At 48.7% G+C, this 25,565-nt stretch overlaps 2 protein-coding genes and 1 pseudogene across 7 annotated transcripts; all 3 read left to right on the top strand.

The window, feature by feature from the left end:
- Positions 1–2,134: 2,134 nt before the first annotated feature.
- Positions 2,135–7,051, top strand: Got1l1 (glutamic-oxaloacetic transaminase 1 like 1). Of its 6 annotated transcripts, XM_050146809.1 has the most exons (9): positions 2,137–2,266; positions 3,308–3,500; positions 3,858–3,969; positions 4,189–4,298; positions 4,495–4,587; positions 4,682–4,832; positions 5,483–5,648; positions 6,478–6,620; positions 6,850–7,051. In XM_050146809.1, the coding sequence occupies exons 1-9, from the start codon at positions 2,244–2,246 to the stop codon at positions 6,990–6,992; spliced, it is 1,134 nt and encodes a 377-aa protein (XP_050002766.1). In that variant the 5' UTR covers positions 2,137–2,243; the 3' UTR covers positions 6,993–7,051. The 6 variants fall into 6 exon arrangements, 5 of the variants coding, with proteins under 5 accessions (XP_050002763.1, XP_050002766.1, XP_050002764.1 ...); XM_050146806.1 differs by having other exon boundaries at positions 2,135–2,266; positions 3,319–3,500; positions 3,858–4,298; XM_050146807.1 differs by having other exon boundaries at positions 3,858–4,298; positions 5,551–5,648.
- A 4,443-nt stretch (positions 7,052–11,494) lies between these two features.
- On the top strand, positions 11,495–13,236 carry LOC126504494 (40-kDa huntingtin-associated protein). The gene has a single exon (XM_050146866.1). The coding sequence runs from the start codon at positions 11,533–11,535 to the stop codon at positions 12,661–12,663; it is 1,131 nt and encodes a 376-aa protein (XP_050002823.1). The 5' UTR covers positions 11,495–11,532; the 3' UTR covers positions 12,664–13,236.
- Positions 13,237–21,591: 8,355 nt separating this feature from the next.
- LOC126504382 (dnaJ homolog subfamily C member 17-like) lies at positions 21,592–22,344 on the top strand (annotated as a pseudogene).
- Positions 22,345–25,565: the final 3,221 nt, after the last annotated feature.

The following is a 25,565-nucleotide window of genomic DNA, read 5'->3' as shown; positions in this document are numbered from 1 at the left end:
ATGGCGGGGAGACTGGAGAGTTAGATAGCTTAGCATTTAATAACCCTGGCTCCTCTTCCAGAGGTCTAGGTCCAATTCCCAGCATTCATACGGTAGTTCTCAACTATCCACCTTCTCCCTGACTGCCCCAGCCTCAGGCGCGAGGTTCACACAAATACATACAAGGAAAATGTCCATAAGTAAATATAAAAAAAAAGAAAGAAAGAAAAGAAAAGAAACAAACAAAAACCCACAAAGCCGGGTGTAGTGGCACATGCCTTTGTACCAGAACTGAGGAAGCAGAGGCGGGAACTCTCTGAGTTTGAGGCCAACCTGACCTACATCGCAAGTTCGAAGCCAGCCCAGCCACATCCTGAGACCCTGGCTAAGGAAGGAAGGAGTTACAAAGAGAGAAAATAATTGGAGCGTGATGCAGTTTCTAGGCGTGCAACCTCTTGCTAACCCCTTTTCCCTCACACTATACTATAGAACACTCTCATTTAATTCCTTTGCATTTCAAACAAAAACTGTTGTTTTGTGTTGTATTATTGAAACAGTATCTAAGTCTATGTAGCAGAGAAAGGCCATGAATTTTTAAAATTCTTCGGCCTCCGTCCCTCCTGACAGCTAGAGTAACAAGCGTTTGTCATTGTGCCTGGGTTATGCAATACTACGGATTGAATTTTATATGCGCTAGGCGAGCACTCTGCCAACCCACCCCCCCAAGAAACCCTGTATAAGATCTGTACCCTGTTCAGTGTGCTGCTGCTGCTCAGCCTGGAGGCAGCCACCCTCCTGGATTCTTCCTTCCTAATAAATCTCTTGAGTGAGGTTTGTTGTGCAGTGTGACATTTTTTGCCAAGCAGAGCCCAGCTGTAACCACTTTGGCCAGAGCCGGAGCAGAGCAGAACTGTTAACACTTTTGCTAGGGAAACTTTCCCTTGGAGGAGCAGAGCTGTTACACTCCAGGGGTCCTGAGCAGAGCTCAAACACTTTGCTGGGGAAACCCTCCCGTGTGGAAACCCTCCTCCCTTCCCTGCAGCAGGGCTGTAAGTTACTACACTTAAAATAACTTGGTGGTTTTCCTTGTCTGCCATGATACCTTTCCATCCTAGCCGCAACACTTACAGAAACCAGAACACCCTTTTTACTGCTTTTAAATCTCCAGGTCTCTGAAGAATGTGTTTCAAGCCCTGAGTTCAATGCCCAGCACCGAAAAGAAACTTTTATTTTCTACGCTCACATCATAGTGTGATTTGAGCGCCTACCCAACTCCTTGCAGAATGGAAGTCGCAAATATATCCCTCAGTTGGCACTGTTGTGTGCCGTGGGATGTTTGCTTCTGTTGGGGGAGCCCTACCTAGCTTGATGGCTTGCCAGGCTTGTCCTGCTTTTTAGAGACTGACTTGTTATTTTTAGTTGGATGGCTTGGGGCTATAGAAGGCAGTACGTTAGATGGGGAAAAGTGCCTGGAAATCCCATGTCCTTTATCACTTCTCCCCGTTGCCTACTCTCCCAGAGGACTCTCCTCCAGTGCCATGGAATGTCCCTGTGACCCCTGAACTTGCCACCACGGAGAGTGAGAGTCCTAAGGTTCTGTTGCTCTGACAACCCATTGTCAGAGCAGTGTCTGCATCAGAGCTGCCAAGGTTCTGGGAGAAAGACGCCTGCAGAAGGGTCACAGTTGTTGGTTTCGTAAACGCTCAACTATGACTAGTCTTTCTGTGTTTAGTGACATACCCCCAGCCCAGAAGCTGGAAGGCAGCTTACTAAAGATCTACAAGCAAGACAAGTATTCTAGCAAGATGTTCCTGGCCTACAGAGGTAGGAGCCAGTCGTTTCAGGTCTTAAGGTTTTCTGCATATTTTGACTGCCTGTCAGCGGGCAGCGCCCCCCAGTAGAGGAATGAAGAATAGCCCATGCCTCCGCAGCTGGGAAGGGTTTTAGTTTATTAACGGAACTGCCCAGAGCATAGAAGAGCAGTGAGGGTTCCAAGCCACCCCATGCCCTGGGCCCCATGCTGGGGACTTCTGAGAATTTGGCAGGAGCCCCAAATTCCTCCCTCTTTTGTTTGTTTTTGGCCCACGTAAATCAGGCTGGCCTTGAACTCACAATCTAGCTGAAGACCTTGAGCACAGTCTCTTCCTGCCTCCACCTCCCAAGTCCTGAAGGCACCACCACACTTTGCTTTCCTCTAATTTCTTTGTTGTTTTTCATTTTTTTTTGTTCGTTTTAATTTTTAACTATATGTGGGTGTAGGCGACATGCGTGCACATGTACATGAACGGTAAGTGTACAAGGTGGCCAGAGGCATTGAATCCCCCCAGAGATGGCTTTACAGGGGGTGAGGAGCTATCTGATGGGGGGGGGGGGGGGGGGGGGGGGGGGGGGGGGGGGGGGGGGGGGGATGAGCGCTGAGAACTGAACTTGAGTTCCCTTCAAGGGCTAATATGTGCTCTTAACTACTGAACTATCTCCCCTCCCAGGGCTCTCCTTCTTGAATCCAAACATTAAGCCTTCTGGGGGAGGGGGGAGGTTTGCCTAGCATCCTGAAGCCCTTCAGTCAATCCCTAGCAAATAAGCCAGGTGTGGCACGAACCTGTAATCCCAGCACCTGAGGGGTGTAAGATCAGACGTTCGAGGTCATTTTCGGTTACAAAGCAAGTTCAAGGCAACCTGTGAGGCCTGGTGAGGCCTGATACTAGAGAGAGGGAGAGGACAAGGAAAGCAGACAGACAGAAAAACAGACAGACAGAGAAAGAGACAGACAAAGAGACACAGAAAAGGAGAAAGGCCGACACAGTGAGCCCTTCTTAATATGAAATCAGGCCTCGCCATCACGAAAGCCAGGGCATATCTTTTGTTTAACTTCTTGAATGTCTAATTAATTTTGTATGTAACCTTTAAAATGCATAGGTTTCAGCTCCTTTGTTGCGTTCTGTTTTGCTTGTGGTTTTTTGTTTTTGAGACAGGTATCTTGCTCAGGCTGGCCTGAAACACACTATAGACAAGGCTGACCTCAAAATGATCCTCCTGCCTCCCCTCCTCAATGCTGGGGTGACAAGTATGGACCATCAGGCCTGACTTTGCTGAGGTTCTTGGTGGTGCTGGTGTTTTGTTTTTAAACACAATCACTAACAGCACCCTGTTTTATAAAAATAAAGAAGCCAGAAAGGCAGCGAGGCAGGGGGGAATGAGGGGGTAGGGGGGTTAAGCTTAACCTTTCATGGGTACTTTTCAAAGCACAAGCCAGACTTGTGGTTTATGAGCTTCTGCCAAGCCCAGCCCCGGAGACCCCGAGGTCGGGCATCCAGAACTCCCTTTGAAGTTTCTCCACAGTCTGCATGACCGATGAAGGCCATCCCTGGGTTTCCCTTGTGGTACACGAGACCCGCCTGAAGATCGCCCGGGACCCCTCTCTGAACTATGAGTACCTGCCCCTGCTGGGCATGGAATCATTCATCCAAGCCGCCTTGGAACTCCTCTTTGGAAAGCACAGCCAAGCCATTGCCGAGAAAAGGGTGAGACACCGAGAGGAGACAGACCCAGGGCTGCGCGGCACCACGGGGGGGCCTTGACGAAGGCGATTTTCCTGAGACTCCGAACATCCATAGCTTTTACATGGGGAAGCAGAGCTGGGATCCAAACCTAAATCCTCATTCAGACACTCAGTTGCACCAACTCATGTTGCTGATTTAAAACCTGTAAATAGATCGTATTAATGTAAAAGAAAACAAGGAAGAAGACTGGAATGTTCAGTGTGTATAAGGCCCTCAGATCAACCCCAGCACCAAAGAGAACTAAAGTCTGAGTCTGAGATGCGCCGGGGTTGCCGCTGCTCCTCTAAAACGTGCCTTTCGTGTATCGCTTGCTGACAGGTAGGGGGTGTGCACGCTGTTGGTGACAGTGGGGCCTTCCAGCTTGGGGCCCAGTTTCTCAGGACCTGGCGTAAGAATTTGAAAAACGTCTGTATCGTCTCGTGCCAAAAAGGTGAGTGTCGTCAATTCCCGCCTGTGTGTAATCTCCACTCTGGCCCTCACTTTTCGGCAGGAGAAAAATGGTGGCTGTGCCGAGCTATGCCCATCCTTTTCCTGTTATTGTCCTCCCGTCAGTCAGTAACCCTCACCCTGCTCTCTGGTATCTCTGCTCTGCCTCTGTCTCTCCGTTTCCACGGACCCCAGCTGGTAGGGCGGGTCTGTGTTCCCACAGAACAGTACGGACTCATCTTCCAGGACATGGGTTTTACAGTCTATGAATACTCCATCTGGAACCCCAAGGAGCTGTGCTCAGACCCCGTCTTATTCTTCGACGTGATGGAGGTAAAGGGGTCCCCACTCAGAATCTTCTCCCTCTATCAACCTGGTTTGTGGCCCCTCGCCCGAGGCCCTTGCTGAGCTTGGATTGGCCGGGTTTTCTGGTGAGAACAAACCTTCGAGAGTATTTCCCTTCTAACCGCCAGGTGTCACCTCTGTACCGCCAGAGGTGGCGCCTTGACAAGACAGTGTCTTCCTGCAGCACATCCCAGCTGACAGTATCCTTGTGATTGGGAACATCATTGACTGCAGGCTCACACAAAATCAGTGGACAAAGCTGATGTCCATCATTAAGGTGGGCCCAGCTCCCGGCCACATGTCCCCTCCTCTTACCTCTGCTTTTCCCCCAGCTGCAGCCTCATGCTTTCGGTTTCTCTTTTCTCTTTCAGAGCAAGCACCTCTTCCCGTTCTTCGACATTCCCTGCCAGGGTCTGTCCACTGGCGACCTGGAAGAAGACACCAGGCTCTTACAGTACTTTGTGTCTCTGGGGTTTGAGTTCTTCTGCAGCCAGTCTCTGTCCAAGAATTTTGGCATTTATGGTATGATATGGGCAGAAGGACAAGGAGAAGAGAAATGGGGAACAAAGTTGTTGCCATATCCGTGGCACAAGTGTTTTGTGTGTGTGTATGTGTGTATGAGCTTACAAAATGAGTTTTTAATAATGTTCTCTGTGTGTGTGTCTCTGTCTCTCTGTCTCTCCCTCATACACACACATACACACACCAGACACTGTACTCAATTTTCCCCACTGCCCTCCCCTACCCCTCCTCCAAAGGATAGATGTTTTTGATATCACTTATCCCCTGGAAGGAGCCTAATACTCCAGAAAAACCATAGTACGGGCAGAAAAGAGCACCCGTGAGCTAGAAGTTGGGCTCTGTCACTGAACCCAGATTACCCAAGACACCCGCACCTGTTCCATCTAGTTAAAATTTCACCCTCTCAGGCCTCTGCCTCCTTGGCTGGAAGATGAGGAGGAGGTACTGAGAAAATCTCTCGAGCTCTCTCCTCGCACACTCTTGCTTATGGATACTCTTCTGCAAAAAAAAAAGAGGCTGGGGCTTCCAGGGCCAAACGCTAGCCTGGCTGGGCTGAGCCGGTGACGCCACAACTTAGCCTACAAGGTTGGAAGGAGAGGGGTAGGTGAGGTTCCGACCGCGAGGGTGAGGCTGTCTTGTCCACGCCGCAGATGAAGGAGTGGGGATTCTAGCTGTGGCGGCCCTCAGCAACCAGGATCTGCTGTGTGTCCTCTCCCAGATGATGAACTACGTCGGGGCCCTATGGGGAAACCCTCCCGCCACGGGCGCCCGGATAATCACAACCATCCTCTGCAACCCTGCTCTGTTTGGAGAATGGTACGGGGTGGGAGGGTCTGGGCATGGGAGGGTGCTAGGGCTCCTACAGACTGACGGTTCACGGGATTCGCTTCTTTTTCCACTTTGTGGTCTCTTTATCCCGCTCATTCGTGCACACATTCATCAAATTTCACTGAGGCCCTCTGTGTGCCATGGCTCTAGCTACGCCAAGGGTGGCGCTGCCTTGTAGGAGTGGACAATGGCACCTGTTTGGGGAGATAGGCCAGTGAGTTAGTTATCCAAACACTTCAAGGGTAAAGGTACTTCTGCCAAGACTGATGACCTCAAGACCTGATGATTCCCAAAACTCATATGATGAAAAGAACCTAGACCTACACACACACACACACACACACACACACACACACAACTAAGATGGCAAAATCTGGGAGTCTACTTTGCTTGCTTAAATTAATTTGGGGCCTGGGTTTCTCCCCGGGAAAAGCAAGGTTTTGTGTTCACTTTCGGTTTAGGAAGTTCAGTTGACAGCACCCCTTGATTCTATGGTGAGGCAATGCATGATGGTACAGTTTGGGGTAACAAACGTTCACTTTATGATGTTCAGAAGGCAAACAGATGTAAAGAAAGAGACATCCACCCCTCAATGAGCTAACATCCTCCCACAACCAATAGTGACACGGCCTTTAACACACACAAGCCTTTGGGAGATGTTTAAGAGCCAGACAACAGCAGAATCAGACCTCCTTCGACCACAGGTGCCGCAGAGCTCAGGTTCCAGCCATGTGCTCCCTGCATGTAGGAAGAGGGGAAGACATGTTGGGCAACAAGGAGACCTCTCGGTCCCATTTCTTGCTTCTTTCCTTGGCAGGAAATACAGTCTGAAAGGTGTCGTCGAGAACATCATGTTGGTCAAGGAGAAGGTGAAGGAGAAGCTCCGACTCCTGGGGACCCCTGGGTCCTGGAATCACATCACCAAACAGAGTGGGACCCACGGTTATCTAGGGCTCAACTGTAAGTTCCAGAACGGGGTGACCCTCCCCTTCCTGACCTCAGACCTGTGTCTTAACACGGAGCAGCCCTGACTGGCTGATCAGTCTCCAACCTTGCTCTGGGCTTTCCTCCCACTCCTGGACAAGCAGGGCTGCTGCAGAGAACTTTATGGGACCCCCACAAATGACACTTCTTATCCTATACTTCGGCCTGGGCTTGAGAGGAAGTCTGAGTCCTGTGCCTGTCACAGACCCGCAGGTAGAGTTCTTGATCAAGAAGAAGCACATCTACATCCCCAGGAGCAGCCGTATCAACTTCACCTGCATCAACGCCAGGAACATAGACTACATCACGCAGAGCATCCACGAGGCGGTGGTGCTCACCGAGGGCTGAGGGGGCCGTCTTCTCAAAGACGTCCCGATTGAAATGGAAATTTAGGTAGCCTTTGGAAAATAAAGTACTGAATTAATTATTCATTACTAGGCTTTACCTTTTCGTTTATTTATGACGCATGTGCTGGCTTGGGCGGGGAGGGGCTTCAGCATACATGCATACATGGAGCCCTGGATTCCAGTCCCAGGAGATTGGGGGAGGGGGGTGCAAGAACAGTTACTCTCGTAGAACATGGTTCAGTTTGGAGCCATGTGACGAGTAACAAAGTGAACAGAAGTCGGTACCTTTTAAGAGGTGTGTTTGTGGGACACACACACCTGTGCACGTGTGTACACTCTTTCAACTAAGTACAGTTGTATACATTCATCTGGTGTATCTTACAAGGAGCTTATAATGAGGGCAGATGGTGAGGTTGGTTTTCCCATTGCACGTCAGGATGTGTGGTGCCCCGCCATTGGATGAAGGTGGGAAGTACGGGCCTTGTGGGGTTTGTCTTTATAGGCACCAGACTAATGTAATTCGTGGCCATTTTCTGGGAATCCTGAGTATGGACCTGGCCAGTGTCTATCATCCTGGCCAGTAATTTAACACAGCTTGCTTCAAAGTTGACTCAAAAATTGTGGTAGTGGTCTTACTCTTGCCCAGTGGGATTAAAAGATCCCTACTGATTTGGGGGCGCCTAATTGGTGAAGAGCTGCATCCCATTGGGCTGAACAGAATTTAAACAGCAGAGTAGGAGTGGACAGGACTCCACAGCATTTCCTAGAACTAAGGAACCCCATCGCCTGCCTGAGGAAACTTTAAGAAATGAATTGCCTATCACTTGAACTTCAGGGGAAGTCACACCTAGCAGCTACAGAAATGTCACCTTCCAGGTAGGGGATCCAGCACATCCTGTGTAGTTGAGGCAACCAACCTTGTTTGCAGGCGCACTAAAACATGTGGGTTGTTTTCTTACGTGAACAACAGCCCCAGCGTTCTAGGAAGTTACCCGTCCTGGGGCAAGTGGTGCTTACAGGTTAAAGACACTTTTGTTTTATAGATCTCTAAGTACAGTCATTTAAACTTTACTTTAGCCCTCACATTTCCCCAACCCCCAAAACTTAAAACGTAACTCTAGCCCTCCCGTTACCTCTGCCCAACAGCACCTGTCTCCCTTGCCACCCCCAGGTACTGCCTCATACAAGACAAGTAGATGCCAAGCACTGAGAGGCAGTGGCCTTCTACCAGCAGTCTGAGATCTGTCTGGTCCTCTCTTCCAGACAAGGCCAACCCATCCTAGAGTCCTCCAAATCTGACCCAGGCCACAGAGAAATGAGTTTGCTCCACATGGCATACTTAGTAACCCCCACAAGGCCACTCTCTCCCTCTCTCCAGAGTCCCTGGTTGGCTAAGAGTGCAGGCTTTTCCTCTCTGTCCGGCCTGTTTATAAATTCTCAAGCCTCCTAAAGGCCTCAGGCAGTCCTATAGTTGATCTTGGCTGTCAGTTTGACTGGCTCTATTCTGTGAAGATACTTTCTGAAAGGATTAACTGGATAGAGAAGATCCTGCCCCCACTTCCCCCCATCCTCCACCCCAACCCCCAGCATGGGCAGTACTTTCTGATGGCAGCCCAGATATAAGGAAATCTGGGGGGAGAGGGGGCAGTGTTACTTTGCCTGCTGACTGTTCTCCTTACCCGTGACTGCATCTACCTTGCTGCTGCTACTGCCGCTACCATCCTTCACTAACAAAGAAATCCAGCTTCTTTGGCCTTCCAAGGTGAAGTGAAGACCAATGACTCTCCAGGAATTCTCCAGGCTTCCAGTACCAGATTGGAACTGCTGAGGGATCCAGTCTGCAGCTTCCAGGGCTCTTGACTTCTCCAGTGGTCAGGCAGCCATTATTGGGCTCCCTAGCCCATACCGTGTTAACAGTTCTAATAAATTCCCTTTGTAATATATTCAACCAATTCTTTTCCTCTTGAGAACCCTGACTGATACAGGCAATGCGGCCAGATGGGTTTGTGCTCTTCGCTCAATACAATCCTACGCCTAGGAGGAGCTTGGAAGGTGGGAGATGCAACTCTGTTGGTAGAACGCTTGCTTAGCATGCACCAGAATGGAATAAGGATGTGGTAGCTGCATGCCTGAAGTCTCAGCAGCTGGCAGGTGGAATGGGAGACTCAAAAGTTCAAGGTCCAAGGCCATTCAGGGATAGGAAACCCTGCGCGAATGGTGTGTGTGTGTGTGTGTGTGTGTGTGTGTTTGTATGTGTGTGTGTCTATGTATATGTGTGTCTATATCTTGTGTGTCTGTGCCTATGTCTGTGTGTATGTGTATGTGTTCTTGTATATGTGTACATGTGTGTCTGCATGTCTCTGTGTGTCTGCATGTGTATGTGTTCTTGTATATGTCTATGTGTCTGTGTGTGTCTCTGTATGTGCTTGTGTGTCTGTGTGTGTTTGCGTCTTTGTAATTTGGAGAACAATGGTTTGAGGCATCAGCAGCCCAGCACTTTCTTGTGTTCCTCCAATGAAAATGCGATTCCTAGGTGGAGGATTGTATAAAGAAAGAAAGTAAGCTTTTCTTCATTGTCTTACAACTTTGGTTAAAAATTAAGGTCTGGTGATTTGGAAAGCATGCTCAGGAGTGAGATAGTCCTGGGTTCAAATCTGTGTTCCGTCTTGGTCTGTCGAAGGAGTTACCTGTTCTCTCTACAAGGTTTTTCCTATGTGAAATGAGGCCAATACTTTTCTATACGCCTGGTGAGGGCCGGCGAGCTCATCAGATCACTCACACGCAGTCTGACTCATGACCAGTACTTGATGAGCTAGCAGGAGTCTTCTAGAAAGTTCCAGCATCACTAAAGTCTCCAGGAGGACTGTAAGGAACCCCCAGGGCCGGGATGAGTTAGAAATGACAGCTGAGTGGCCTTGTTTATCCCACTCCCAACGAATGTCTGCAAATCTGGTTGTTTTTATTTTTGTAAAATAGGTCCTTGCTACCCAGCCAGGCTAGCCTTGAGTTTACAACCTCCCTCCTTCAGCTTGCCAGGAGCTAGGACTTTGGGTGTGCACCACACTCCTGCCGGTGTGTCTGCAGATTGTCATCCTTCTGCCACGCCACTTCTATCCTCCTCACTCTTCTCTCCGGTTTCACTTTTGTGATGTCTTTGTCCCCTTAGATTTCCTCATTCAGTCCTCAACCACACAGAGCAGTGGTACCGAAGGACATTTCGCTCACAGCCCTGGATTCTTCCAGATAGGAGTGCGAGACAAATGAAAGCCCCAGGTGTGTATCTGGTGGCCCTTAGCCTTTCTGGCCTAAGGTAAGGGTCTACGTGCATCACGATTAATAAAAACTCAGGGTCAGAAATTAGGGTTCAACCCGAAGATCCAAAAAGCACAACAGCCAGCCACTGGCTCTTACCTCGACTTCAGTCTGAAAATGGCGATCCTGCCTCCTGGAATCTCAAGAGACTGTGTGACTGAAAACTGTTTCCTCAGTTGGGTAGTGGTGGCACAGGTCTTTAATCCCAGCACTCGGGAGGCAGAGGCAGGTGATCTCTGTGAGTTCAGGTCTACATAGTGAGTTCCAGGACAGGTTCCAAAGCCACATAGAGAAACTTTATCTTAGAAAGAAAGAAAGAAAGAAAGAAAGAAAGAAAGAAAGAAAGAAAGAAAGAAAGAAAGGTTTCCTCCCATTTTATAGTCCTCTCTAGGGCTAGAATTAAAACCATGCACCTCTGTCATTAAAGACATGCACCGCCCAGTTTCTATGGCAACTAGTGTGGCTACTGGGATTAAAGGTGTGTGTCATTATGGCTACTGAGATTAAAGGGGCATGTCATTGTGGCTACTGGGATTAAAGGTGTGTGTTACCATAATCAGGTCTGTAAGGCTGACCAGTGGGACTGTTTTACTCTGAGATCTTCAGGCAGTCTTTATTTATTAAAATGCAGTTGAAATACCACTACACCCATGTCCCTAGAAAAACCACGTGTTCTCACTTGCATATAAAATACATGTGCAACGGCAGGAGCTCGTGGACCCCGTGAGCCCCATCTGCCATCTCCTCAGCATCTGAGGGACCCTGGCAGAACAGCAGCCACCTTCAGTACCTCCCCAGGCCGTCATCCCTGAGTCCCAGCAGCGGGAAAGCAAGCCTCTACGTCCCCTTCTGCCTTCGGGGATAGCCTCTGCCTGAAAAGAGGTGAAAACAGCGAGCCATCAACCACAGCTTGAACGCCCGCCCTCAGGCAGTGGAGAAACTGCAGCTTCCCGGTTTCAGTAATCCCTCATTAGGGAAGCCCTGCTGGCAGTGTAGACCTGGCAGGGGATAAGCCACAGGAGGCAAGAGAAGTGTGCCCTGAAATGCTTCTAGGACTGTGACAAAAAGAGAAGCGTTAATCTAAGTAATCTTAATAAAAAAAAAAAAACGAGATTCTGGGAGATGATACGTGATCCCAGTGAGGACACAGCGCTTGCCTGGATGTAGCTGCGGCTGCGTTCGTCTGCGCACCCTAACCGGAAGTCAGGAGGCGCGGCCAGCCAGCTAACATGGCGGCGGGCTCCGCGTCCTCCCTGGGTGGCGGCGCGTGGCCCGGCTCCGAGGCCGGGGACTTCTTGGCCCGCTATCGGCAGGTGTCCCACAAGCTCAAGAAGCGATTCCTGCGGAAGCCGAACGTGGCCGAGGCCGGGGAGCAGTTCGCGCAGCTGGCCCGTGAGCTGCGCGCCCAGGAGTGCCTGCCCTACGCCGCTTGGTGCCAGCTGGCCGTGGCGCGCTGCCACCAGGCGCTCTTCCACGGGCCCGGGGAGACGCTGGCCCTCACCGAGGCCGCCCGACTCTTCCTGCGGCAGGAGTGCGAAGCCCGCCAGCGCCTCGGCTGTCCGGACGCCTGTGGCGAGCCTCTGCAGGCGGCCGCCAGCGCCCTGGGCTCCGCCGTGCGCCTCCACCTCGAGCTGGGTCAGCCGGCCGCCGCCGCCGCCCTGTGCCTCGAGCTGGCTGCCGCCCTTCGCGCCCTGGGCCAGCCGGCCGCCGCCGCCGGTCACTTTCAGCGCGCTGCCCAGCTGCACCTGCCCCTGATGCCGCTGGCCGCACTGCAGGCGCTCGGCGACGCCGCCTCCTGCCAGCTGCTGGCGCGCGACTACACCGGCGCCCTGGCGCTCTTTACACGCATGCAACGTCTGGCACGGGAGCATGGCGGCCACCCGGTGCAGCACCCCGAGCCTCCTGGGCCCCAACCGCCCCCGTCGGGACCCCAGCCGAGACCTGGCTCGGCCCCGACCCTGCCCCTCCCGCTGCTCCCGGACCAAGCCCCAGGCTCTGCTGCGCCCTCTCCCCGCACACTGGGTGCCTTCGCAGACATCCTTGTCAGGTGCGAGGTGTCCCGCGTGCTGCTGCTGCTGCTCCTGCAACCACCGCCCGCCAAGCTGCTGCCCGAGCATGCCCAGACTCTGGAGAAGTACTCCTGGGAGGCTTTTGACAGCCACGGCCAGGATAGCAGCGGCCACCTTCCCGAGGAACTGTTTCTGCTATTGCAGTCCCTGGTCATGGCTGCCCACGAAAAGGACATAGAAGGCATCAAGAAGCTGCAGGTGGAGATGTGGCCGCTGTTGACTGCTGAGCAGAACCACCTCCTTCACCTTGTTCTGCAGGAAGCCGTCTCTCCCTCGGGCCAGGGGGTCTGAAAAGTCACCTGAACCAAACAACCTTTCTTCCTGGTACCAGCTTGTTTCATCTTTGGGGACGGGTGATGGAACATCTTGTGATCTTGCTTCTGTGTTTTTCTCGATTCTGTTGCCACCGTGGTAGTTTTAGCTGTGCTTGCCTAGCTTGCTACATAAATTAGTGCCCTCCAGGTCCACGCATACTGCCTCAAACGAAGTAAATTCATCCCATCCTTAAGGCTGCACGAGACTGCACTGTGTAACAATCTGCTTTCTTTATGTGCTGGTCAGTTGTTGGATACTGTGTTGATTCATTTTCCTGGTTGTTCTAAGTATACAGACAATAAACATGGGAGGACAGGTGTTAAAACAACAAAAAAACAAGAGTCTGATATGGGGTAAAGACCTAGAAGATCGGAGAACCAGGAGCAGCTGCCAGTTGCTTCTTTCCTTTCTCGGTCCTCAGTTGGAAAGGGCTGAGGTCCCATCTCCACAGTCCTGGGATTAAAGGCCTGTGCCACCACTTCCCGGCTTCAGTGGTTAACTAGTGGCTAGCTCCGCCCTCTGGTCTTGTCAGAACACAAACAAAATATCACACAACCAAAATGGACTCTGATTGTATGTCCTTACCGAACCGCACGCCTAAGATCCAAATGTGGCTGGGTATGTTATTATTTGCCTTTAATCCTAGCACTGGAGAGGCAGCAAGGAGTACCTTTACTGTGAGGCTAGCCTGATCTACATAAGGAGTTCCAAGCAAGCCTGAACTACATAGGGAGACCCTGTCTCAAAAACAAATTTCGTGTGTATTTTCACCAAAACACCTTTTGCTTCGAGACAGCGTCTTAGCGTGTGACTCAGGCTGTGTCGGAATTCACTGTGTATCCAGGCCTACCTCAAACTCAAGATCCTACTGCTCACACCTCCAAAGGACTAGGAATGCAGCCGTGTGCTAGCATGCACAGCCTGTGGTTTACCACAACTTTGGCTACATAATGAGACCCTGTCTCAAAATATATACGCTTATTTATTTATTTATGGGTAGTGTGTGCGTGCACGCACACATGCACACACTCATGCCATGGTACCTGCCTGGAAGTCAGCGGACCACTTACCAGAGTTGCTTCTCTCCTACCACTGCATGAGACCTGGACATCAAACTTACATAATCAGGCTACACAGCCAGCTCAGAGTTTACCATAACCTTGATAAAAGTTCCCGGGCCTGGTATTGGGATGTATTTGGCACAATGCTTGCCTAGCAGGCACCATTCCTAGCAACCAGAAAAACAAAACAAATGACAACAAAGCAGGTGTAGGGACACATACCTGCAGTCCCAGCACTCAGTGGTTCAAAGGATCAGAAACTCTACACACAAAGGTAGAATGCAGAAGGCCGCATTTCACAGAGAAAGGGCATGGGTGGAAGGGGGAGTTTTTGGGCAATAAGTCTTAACAGATCTTTAGGGTCAGTCCTAACAGGACTCAGTGGCAGGATGACCATCTGTGGGCTCTTTCGTCAGTCGTAAATTGATGGGACAATCACTGTGGTCCAGCTGGCAGAACGAACAGAGAGAGAGAGAGCTCTCTGGTGAGTTTTCTTGGACAGGGGTTACCAGGGCCCACTGGCTTGTCTCTGCCTTTTTTGAGTCTCAGCATCTGTGAGAGGTTTTCTGGCTATCAGTTTTTGGGACAGCAGGTGGCGATGTTTAGCAAACTTGGGCACTGACAAGAAACCTGAAACTCTGAACTTGGGAATTGGTCACCTATAGCCTAGTAACCACCTCCATGACCACAGCCAAATACTGTTTGGGACATCGTTGATGACCGGCCTCCATATAACTCATACTTTCTAGGGTTAGGAGCGCGAGGATTAGAGTTATTGGGCAAAAGGAACAGAAGTGAGAGAAATAAAAGAAACACGGAATAGCATCGGGAGTGACATTCGGTGAGCACTGAGTCCTGAACCCTTTATTTTCCACATGCTTATATACTTCATTCCAAAAGGGGAGGGGGGAGGCAACAGACTTCATTAACGTGATGTAAGGGATAGACTTGAATTTTCTGACCTTTATAAAGCCCAGGTGGAGTGGATCCATCTCTACACCCCAAATACTAATTAACCACACCCTAGGTCAGGATCTCCTGTTTGTAGCCACACCTGTTGTCAACAGCTTTGAAAGAGCAAAAAGAAACTCAAACTCGCTGACCTCCAGTCAAGGTGGAACAGGCTCACATCTGTGGATCCCCACAAGACATAGGACTTTTCTTCCTATTTAAGTTTTTGGGAGCTCCTTGGTGGTCCCAGGAAGGAAGGCAGATCATGAGAGAGAGAGAGAGTGTGTGTGCGTGTGTGTGTGTGTGAGTACGTGCGTGTGTGCTCATGCTCGCTGCCTGGATTCACTTCCAAATGCCTCTGGAATGCTGTTCTGCCAAAGCCCTGGGTGGAGGCCACCTGAAGTCTTTCTGGAGCCATGAAGAAATTCAGAGGCATCCCAATGCTTGCTCCGCCTTCAGTAGCTCTGTACACAAGGCCTTCAGTAGTTCTGACAGCTCCTCATGATACTGGGTTTGCCAGCTTTCCTAGGCTAAATTTGAACCTAGCAGCCGAATTTGAATCCAGCACTTGGGAGGCAGAGATAGGAGGATCTCTGAGTTCCATGCCAACCTGGTCTGCAGAGTGAATTTCAGGACATCCAGGGCTACACAGAGAAACCCTGTCTCAAAAAACAAGGAGGAAGGGAGGGAGAGAGAGAGAGAGAGAGAGAGAGAGAGAGAGAGAAGAAAGAAGCTGAATTTGGGCTGGAGAGAGGCTTAGGAAGGCCCTGGATTTCATCCCCAAAACTGCCAAAAAAAAAAAAAAAAAAAAAAAGAACAGAAGAACCTGGAAACCTGGAACTCTGCAGTAAAACACTGTCTTGGATAGTTTTATATTTGTTAAAAGGAGTTATTACTTTTTTAATATTTATTTATTTATTATGTATACAATATTCTGTCTGTGTGTATATCTGCAGGCCAGAAGAGGGCACCAGACCTCATTACAGATGGTTGTGAGCCACCATGTGGTTGCTGGGAATTGAACTCAGGACCTTTGGAAGAGCAGGCAATGCTCTTAACCACTGAGCCATCTCTCCAGCCCCCAGGAGTTATTACTTTTAAAGCCCTTTGTGCAGAAGCACAGGGACAGCTGGCAAGAGTTGGTTTCGTTCTGACACCACAAATCTCTCCTGTCATGTGGGCCCTGGGGACTGAACTCAGGTCATCAGGCTTGGCAGCAAACATGCTCACCTGCTGAACTACCTCACCAGCTCCTTGTATTTTAATTTTTACTTTTATGTGTATGAGTGGGGTTTGTGTGAGTGTGTGTGTGTGTACCAGACGAGGGCATTGGATCCCCTGCATTTGGGGTTATAGAAGGATATGAGCTGCCAGTGTGTGCCGAGTCCTCTATAACAGCAGCAAGTGCTCTTAACCACTGACACATATCCCCAGCCCCACCTTAGACATATTTCAAAATGAAATTATATTTATATATTTTTAAAGGTTTTATTATCTATTTTATGTACACGTGTGGGTCTGTGTATGTGGGTGCGGGTGCTCTTGGAGACCAGAAGAGGGCACTGGATTCCCTGCAGTTGGAGTGACAAGTGGTAACTATGAACTTGAGAACTGGGTCACCTATACAGCCTGGTAACCAGGATGTAATTAATGTTGGATTCCCTGGAGTTGAAGGTATAGGTGGGTGCTGGAAATCATACAGCTCCCCTGGAAGAGCAGCAAGTGCTCTTAACTGATCTCCCTCAGCCCCTCAGTTTATTTACTGTGTGGGCAGTGGGGTGTGAGTGTGACGGAGCATGCCCTGGAATCCAGGAGATAACTTCTGGGAGTTGCTTTCAATCTGCATTTTCCCAGAACTGAGAAGCCCTTACTTGTGAGAGCGCAGGTTCCCCTTCCTTGACAAATATTCTTTCTAACACGCCATTTTCAAACAAAATGTTTCTTAACTTCCAACACCCATTTTGGCTGGCTTTTTTTTTTTCTTTTTTCTTTTTTGAGACAGGATTTCTCTGTGTAACTCCCATAGCTGTCCTGGAACTTGCTCTGTAGACCAGGCTGGCCTCAAACTCACAGAGATCTGCCTGCCTCTGCCTCTGCCTCTGCCTCTGCCTCCCCAGTGCTGGGATTAAAGGTGTGCACTACCACTGCCTGGCATTGGCTGCCCATTTTAACTGTTCCCCTCCCCCAGTAGAAGGTAATAACAGCCTACCAAACCTATGGAAGTATTTCCCCAATTTCTGTGAAGTATTTCAACCAAAGGCATCTGAGTATTAAAAAGTCATCCTTACCAAGGACTTAAATTTCAAAGGATTTTAGAGATGAAAGAGATCATAGCGATTACTCGGTGCCATAGACATCATCTTACTGCCACTCCTGCAGAGCGCTGAGCAGTGATTACCCCAGGGAGTAAAGGATGGGAATAAGGGACTTACTGAAGACCCCAGAGCTGCTAAGCACTTAAACCAAGATTGACACCAAGAGGTATTCAAACACCCCTTTTCTCGACACATATTCATATCAGCCTTTCAAATTAAGTAATCACAACGAGAACCTTCTTTACGAAAATTGCTGATGCAGGGCTAGAGTTAAGAGTGCTTCTCGGTCCTGAAGACGACCAAGGTTCAGTTCCCAGCATCCAGATGATGACCCACAACCAGCTATAACTCCAGCTATAGATGTGCTCTACAGGATCCAGACACTCGCATGGTGCACAAACACATATGTCGGCAAAATGTTCACACACACGAAATAAAATAAACATAAATAAAAATGTCTAAGTAGCTGGTGAAGAGCTGGGTGTGGTCTCACACACTAGTAACCCCAGCGGAAGTGAAGGGGGTGAAGTCATGAGTTCAAGGCCATTCTCCGCAACCAGACCAGCACGAGCTACAGGCGGCCCTGAAAACACGCAGAAATGGGAGTGGGAAGCTAGCTCAGCAGTAAGAGCACTTGCTGCAATATCATGAGGGCAGAGTTTAGATGCCAGGCCCTGCATAACAAACCACGTGTCCTACAAGTACTGGTGACCCCAGCACTCAGAAGGACAAAGGCAGGAGAAATGCTAGGGCTTTCTGGCAGTCAGCCAAGAAAACGTGAGCCTCAGGTTTATCAAAAGACCTCACCTTGAAGGAATAGGCGCCTGTGCGGTGGTGGTGGTTCAAGCCTTTAATCCCAGCACTCAAGAGGCAGAAGCAAGTGGATCTCTGAGTTCAAGGCCACCCTGGTCTACAAAGTGAGTTCCAGGACAGCCAGGGCTACATAGGGAGACCCTGTCTCGGAGGGGGATGTAAATAGGCAAAAGGCCATAGAAAAGAAACGTGATGGACTTACTCTCTGGCCTCCATGTCCACATACAATTCACACGGAGAGACATATACAAATAAGAATTTTAAAATCCCAAAACTAACAATCAGATTAGAAAAATTAAGTAATAGAGGAATGAAAGGTTATGTATATGTTATAAATAAGCAAAGTGTGATGGGTACCTCAAGGAACACACAAAACAAGTCTGTACTTCTAACACATAGAAGGGATAAATTAATCTAAACCAGAAGGACTTTAATCCCATTCACCGAGTGCAGTAGTCTTGTGAAAAAATGAAATTTAAACACTCTCTCCTTTCTCGTGGTGTATAGGTACATAGGTGATTTTAATGAAAAACAGACTTCTCTCAACAGAGAAGGCTCAGAAGAGAAGAGCACTCACCAGTTGTGCTTGCAGAAAACCCGGGTTTTATTCCCAGCACCCACAAGGCAGCTCACGACCATCTTTAGCTCCAGTTCCATGAGATCTACAGCCTGCTTTTCGAAACAGGGTTTCTCTGTGGCTTTGGAGCCTGTCCTGGAACTAGCTCTGTAGACCAGGCTGGTCTCTGTGTCTCTGCCTCCCGAGTGCTGGGATTAAAGGCGTGCGCCACCATTGCCTGGCTCCACTGCCCTTTTCTGACCTCCTCAGGCCCAGGTACACACCACACACACACACACACACACACACACACACACACACACACACAAGTAAAACACATACATAAAAAAATAAAAAAAAAGTCCAATTTGATGAACCAAGAGATTTTGTTGAAGTTATTTACATGAACATGGGTGAGGGGTTAATTACAAGAACATAAATGGCTCCAAGACCGCTGCATTACCAGGGAACACCCTCAAATGGGTGGATACTGAGAGCACTCTGCACAGCCTGCAGGCAGCTCAACAGGCTGGAGAACACCCTTTCCAGGTAACACAGGTCTAGACCTCTACCAGGCAGCTCACCTGGCCTCAAGAGTCTTCGTTGCAGCTTGGTTTGTCTGAGAGTGTTCTTTACTGCTTTTATTGCTTAATCTGATAGGGTGGGGCCTTGTGAATCTGGTGAGTTTCAGGGACTTCCTGAAGTTATTTTGCATTGTTTACTTCCTGCCTAATGAGCTTCCCTGCAGGATGGAATCCATCTTGGAGGAAGTTGTTGTTATACAACAGTGGCTCGGCCCCTTCTAATACTGACACCTAACGAAGTGCCTAGTTTCACTGCAACTTGATGTGCCACGATTCTTTGACGCCTCTGGAAGGCCAGCTGTTTCCTTAAGGGGAGCTAGGAAGAGTAAACGACATTTTAAAAAGTGCCTCACATGTGTACCCTCCATTTCTGTATTCTAATTAGTTACAGATGTAGTCAAGTTAACAGCCAAAAAGTCATCACTATTGTAAAAAATAGTCAGAAGGACATGATACCCGAGACGGCACATGGTGACATCACCCAGTGACATCATTTGCTTAAGATACCCAGACAAAGGACCAGAGCTCCTGTAGGAGCCTGCTCCCACAACGTCAGCAAGGGTTCCTGGAGTGAGGGAATCTTTAAGGCCAAAGGAACGTCAGATGAAAGAAGCTGAGACAGAAGACCCAGGATAGAATCAGGAGGTCTCCTTGGTCATGTCAAAACAGCCAAACAGCTTTATTTCAGAACTTGCTTGTATACAAGAGCAGAACAAAGCGCAGCACAGATGGTTAGTCAGTATCTAACCACAAGACCATTCCTGTCCTTGAATGAGCAGCCTCCTCTCCAACACGCGATTGCTGCTCAGACGCAGCCTTACTTCCTATCTTGATGTTTCTGAGGTTTGGCATCAGAAGTATTCTTTCTACTAGATAGAGTGTTCTTTTCTCGTGGGCACAATGCTCTTTCCCTTCCGCTAAATCAGAAGTCTCTCACAGCCCTCAAGGTTACTGGAAAAAGAAGAGCAGGCAAGCTTGAACTCAAATGACTTATAAATCAGAATGGGCTCCAGATGGAAACTGAGTCACACATGAACTACCACAAACTCCGGGACACCCACTGGACAGTATATCAGCAGAGATCAAGAACAATGAAGTACGGTTCACATTTTTATGAATACCGGAGAGATGCCACCTTGATCTGCCCTGCAGGTGGAGAGCCTCCTCGGCCTCGCACCCTTGAACCAGAGACTACCATGAGAGACTGGACCCCATCTTTTTATTCAATTACTTTTTATTGATTCTACGTGTCTTTCACATCATGCATCTTGATCCCATTCATTTCCCTGTCCCTTGATATCTGCCCTCTACCCCCGTCACGCAACACCCCCCCCCCACCCATAAAACAAAATTTAAGAGAGAGAAAAAGGTAAAAACTAGGAGGCTCATCGTGAAAGTTGCAGGGTGAACCAGTGAGTTACAAAGTAAATCCCTTGGTACATAATCTTTACTTGCAGGTGTTCATTGCGGAGAGTCACTGGTCTGGTTGGAGGTCTCTGGTTTCCACTGTCAATGCTGGGCCCTCCCTGCGACTGACTTCTCTTGGGTATCTTGTTGTCGCCCCGTGTTCTGGAGGGTCCCACAGCTTTGGGTCTGCAGGACCACATTCTTCACGCTCTCCAGCAGATCATAGATGGGGTGGATGGTGGGGCGTGCCCAGTGCATAGCTCTGACTCTGGGCCTGAGAGGCTGCAGGGTTGGTCAACCTGCCAGTTCTCCTCTGTCCTCACCAAAAGGGTAAACACTCCAGAATAGGGCAGAGCCAGCTTCCAGGATCCCAGCACTCTGGAGGCAGAGGTCGGAAGATCTCAGAATTCGAGACCAGCCAGGTCTACAAAGCAAGTTCCAGGATATCCTAGGCCATTAGAGAAATTGTCTCAAAAAGCAAACAAACAAACACGAGCGTAACAGTTCTGTGAGGGCTATTCCTGGTTGTAAACGACTATATCTGGGATGAACTATAATCTAGACATGGAGGGCATGCTTGTGATCCAGACCGTTTTTTTTTTTTTTTCCTGAGACAGGGTTTCTCTGTGTAATAGCCCTAGTTGTCCAGTAGCTAGCTCTTGTAGACCAGGCTGACCTTGAACTCACAAAGATTCACCAGCCTCTACCTCCCAACTGCTGGGATTAAAGGCTTTTGCACCGCTGCCACCACCACCTGTAGTGAGGCAGGAAGACTTTTAATTTGGACCTTGAGGCTGGATGACACACACACACACACACACACACACACCTTTAATCCAGACCTCAAAGCAGGAAGGCACACCTTTAATCTGGGCCACACCCTCTGTTGGAACACCACATTAAGACGATGGAACCTCGCTCAGCCCAGCCATTCCTTCTTCAAGATTCCAGCAGACCAGCTGAAGCACCCAGCCTCCTGGGACTGAGCAGCACCTAGATTCTTGAACTTTGATTCATAACTAACCATTGGTAGACTGCCTGTAGCCCATCTCAATAGATTTTCATAAATATGGAAATACATATCTACATATCTATCTATATATGGGCATATGTGTATATATCCATATATATCTATATAGAGATAGAGAGAGATTGGTTCCGTCAATTCTGTGACAATAGAGAATCCTGACTAAAACAAATTCGGTCAGGCTAGAACCATGGCCGTAACTAAAGAGCTCTGACAGATGGATCTGTATGGGCTGCTTGGCACTGAGGAGAAAGCAAGACAAAAAGATGAAGAAAGCATACAGGCGAAGAACGCTGTCCTGCCACCCAGACAAAAACACAGATAACCCCAGAGCAACGGAACTTACTCTTCCACCAGCTTTCCAGGGCCTCGGAGGTTCTTACTGATGCTGCAGCCCGGGCTGCATACGACAAAAAGAGACATGCCAAGGTGCAGGGAGCAGAGAGGACCCAGAGACTTGATGAGAAAAGGAAGAAAGTGAACCTTGATCTGGTGGAGGCCCGGGAGCGGCAGGCCTGGGCCCAGGGGAGTGAGGAAAGGGAGGAGAGTCAGAGCCACAACACGAGAGCAGGAGATTGCCATGCCTTCGAGAAGAGGGTTCCCGTCAGTTGGAGGCACAGCAAAGGCTGGTGCAGGAGCCAATCCGCCAGGACCGAGAGCAGAGGCCGAGAGGGAAGAAGAGAAAATATTGAAGGCAGGGGAACCCCCAAACTAAAGCTCAAGCGGAAATGTAAGGAGGGAGGATCAGTCCCAAGATGGCTACTCCAGAGATGTCCTCCTCAAGCTTTTAGAGAGGTACGGGAAGTTCTCAACCTGGCGATTTCCCCAAAGAAGGCAGGCAACACCACAGAGAAGTTTGCAACTGTAAGGGCCCGCGGAACCGGCTGTCAGAAGTGAAGTGGGTCATGATGCGCATGCGCCAGGCAGACCTGGGAGGACAGGACCGAGGGAAACTGCAGCCAGGATGAAATATATGAAAGCAGAATAAATAAAATATCACCCCTAAAAAAAACTCATAGAGTTTGTCCATTTTCTAATGGTAATCTGTTCCTTGAGAGAACAGATATTAAAAGACAGAGATGCTCAGGCCTTTAAACCCAGTACTGTCGAAGTAGAGGCAGAAGGATCTCTGAGCTCCATGTCAGCCTGATCTACAGATTGAGTTCCAGGATAGCCAAGGCTACACAGAGAAACCCTGTCTCAAAAAACCAAACCAAAAAAGCAGGGATGGGTCAGAGAAAAAGGCTGGGTCATGTTGTGGCATGTCTTTAACCCCAGCACTGGGAAGTTGAGTTATCAATCTTTTCTTTCATAATTAGTGCTTTGTGCCATGTCTAAAAATTCTTTGTAGTCTCAAAGTTATGAATATCTTCTTTTTCCAATGAAGTATTTATAGATTTCCTTTCCCCATTTAGATTAGCAAGCCACCTGGATTTTTTTTCTCAAATTCTCTTCTTTTTTTCTTCAATTTGTAAAATTACATTAATTTATATGGGTGTGTGCGTGTTACCCTGTGTGTGTACGTGTTATTAGTTTTGTTTGGAGACAGGTTCCCCGTGTGTAGCCTTGGGTGTCCTGGAAGTTGTAATGTACCCAAGGATGAACTCACAGAGGTCCTCCAGTGATAACTCAAGTTGCATTTAGTTACACTGAGGAGCTTCTTCTCTGCAAACAATGCCGCTGAGTGTCGCCTGGCGGTGGTGGCGCACGCCTTTAATCCCAGCACTCGGGCAGGCGGATCTCTGTGAGTTCGAGGCCAGCCTGGTCTACAAGAGCTAGTGCCAGGACAGGAACCAAAGCTACAGAGAAACCCTGTCTCGAAAAACTAAAAATAAATAAATAAATAAATAAATAATAATAAAAAAAATAACAAACAAAAAAACAATGCCGGAGTGTAGACGAGAGCTTCAGAGCATGAGAAGATAGTGTGTATAATATTGCCTTGTCTTACTTTCCTTTTAAGTTGGATCTCCTTCCATTGCCCAGGTTGGCCTTGAATTACTATGTAGCACAGGTTGCCTCAACTCCATGCTCCTCCTGCCTCCGCCTTCTGTCACCATAGATAGAAAAACATTAGACAGAAACCAGGAAAAGAAAGGGTATACTAAAAGATATGCACAAATACATCACAAAGACCTTGCCCATGTGGCAGAAAGAGAAAGAAAAGGAAGAAGATCATTACATATTTGGGAATTATAAATTGAAACCACTGCTCGGCCCACAGAAAGATAACACTTCTTTAAAATATATCGATAGTAAAAGATGGACACGACTGTGGGAAAACTGAGTCTTTCAAACATTGGTGGGAGTATGAATTGGCGTAGCCTCTTTGGAAAACTATTTGGCAATAGCTCTTAGTGACAAACATATACTTACCCCATGACCTAGCAATTCCATTCCTGGGTGTGGGTAAATGTCTGTGTGTATGCGCTCAGCCATGGGAAGATGTATAATCATTTTATTCCATTTTTTTTAATTTTTATTTATTTTGTATACAGTGCTCTGCTGCATATATGTCTGTATGACAGAAGGAAGCACCGGATCTCATTACAGGTGGTTGTGAGCCGAATGTGGTTGCCAGGAATTGAACTCAAGACCTCTGGAAAAAACAGTCTGTGCTCTTAACCTCTGATCCATCTCTCCAGTCCAATCATTTTATTCCTAAAAATCTTGTATTCATATCCTTTGACTGCTATAAAAACATACTACAGGCTTAGTAACTTAAAAACAAAGCGATGTATTCTCTCCCTGGTGTTCAGGAGATTAGCGCTCTAAAGCCAGGCAGGGTATCAGTAGTGCTGAACCCATTCTAGGACCTCTGGGTAAAATTTTATTCCATGTCTCCGTCAACTTCCAGTTTGCAGATACATATGTCAGTTTTCCATTGCTGTAACAAAGGATCTGAGACAATTAACTTAAAAAGAGGATAGGCTCATTTTGGCTGGTAGTTTCAGATGTTTCCTTATTGGTCAGTCCATGGCTTTTGAACCACTAGTAAAGTAGCTCACCACAGTGGGGATGTGAGGCAAAGAAAACCCTCATCTCAAGACGAGATAGATGCAAAAGAGAGATGGCAGAAGAGGCTGGGGTCCTGGCAGTCCCTCCAGGATGCCCCCTCCTATGATCTCCCATTACTGCCCACCTCTTAGAGGTAATGCCACCTCACACTAGCTGCTGGGCTGCTGGAGACTAAGATGTTAACACATGGGCTTGGGCAGGGATGTTATATGACTAAGCCTTAGATAGAGCACCGAAAAAAAAAAAAAAAAGACTCTGCCAAACCTAGCTTTGGTGAATCAATGAGCTGACTGGTGTTACCTACCAGGGGTCACTTAGAAGAGAATGAATGACTCAAAGGCAATTGGGTCACAAAAAGGCCACTGCACTCAGGACAGCTTCATCCCAGGAGTTCCCCAGGACTCTCCTCTCCCCCAGCCCCGTGACTGCTTTAATAACTTGGCAGTGGGCCTTATGGACCTTGTAGCTTTCTGACCTTCTTGAGCCTCACAAATTGCTGAACCTTGCAGACTCTCATAAGCCTCCCTCCAGGAGGGAATGCTTGAGTTTGAAGATACAATACACAACAGGAGACCTTCCCCATCCCAACCTCAGCAATCAATTGCTCGGATCTCAGCCTCTTTCTCCTGGTTTCTCCTTTTCTGTCTGTGAGGTCTCCCTCCGCTTCACACCCATGCTCCACCCTCCGCCCTGTGTGTTGGGGAAGGAAGAGTTAGCACTGCACGTGGAGAAGGCAAGTCTCTACCCCTTCCCTGATCTATACCCTTCTCTGGCTATCTTGATTGTTCCAGAAGACTTCAGTGTCGCCGACTTTAACTGATGAGAGCTTGCTGCCACGTGAAGTGGGGGTGTTTGAGAGAACGTCTTTCCAGGAATAGCGTACATATCAGGAGAGGTATACTTCCTAGGAGAGGGAAGAGGGAAGCATTTCCCCAAAGTGGACTCATATGAAGGACTATTCGGATGAGGGTTATCCTCGGGTTAAAGGTTAACATACGCCTACACGTACAGTGGCATCCAAAGAGAAGAGGAGTCAACAGGAGGTAAGACAATCCACACCTGACCCTTGGCCAGCTCTGCCATGCAGAGGACTATGCCCAGGGCTCCCGGCAGATGCAAGAATAAATGCTAGTGGCCGATGTAGAA

This window comes from Alexandromys fortis, unplaced genomic scaffold (genome assembly GCF_014885135.2).
Source record: "Alexandromys fortis isolate MF-2015 unplaced genomic scaffold, M_Fortis_MF-2015_v1.1 scaffold_55, whole genome shotgun sequence".
Lineage (NCBI taxonomy): Eukaryota > Metazoa > Chordata > Mammalia > Rodentia > Cricetidae > Alexandromys > Alexandromys fortis.
Note: the sequence above shows the minus strand (reverse complement) of the source record. Positions and strands in the feature narration are given on the sequence as shown.

Bases quoted from the DNA above. Each gene is read 5' to 3' on its own strand.
- Got1l1 (XM_050146805.1), top strand. From the start codon at position 2,244: ATGCGTGCACATGTACATGAACG. The intron at 2,267-3,307 runs GTAAGTGTACAA...CTCCCTTTGAAG, and splicing joins CGTGCACATGTACATGAACG to TTTCTCCACAGTCTGCATGA. The intron at 3,501-3,857 runs GTGAGACACCGA...GCTTGCTGACAG, and splicing joins AAGCCATTGCCGAGAAAAGG to GTAGGGGGTGTGCACGCTGT.
- LOC126504494 (XM_050146866.1), top strand. From the start codon at position 11,533: ATGGCGGCGGGCTCCGCGTCCTCCCTGGGTGGCGGCGCGTGGCCCGGC.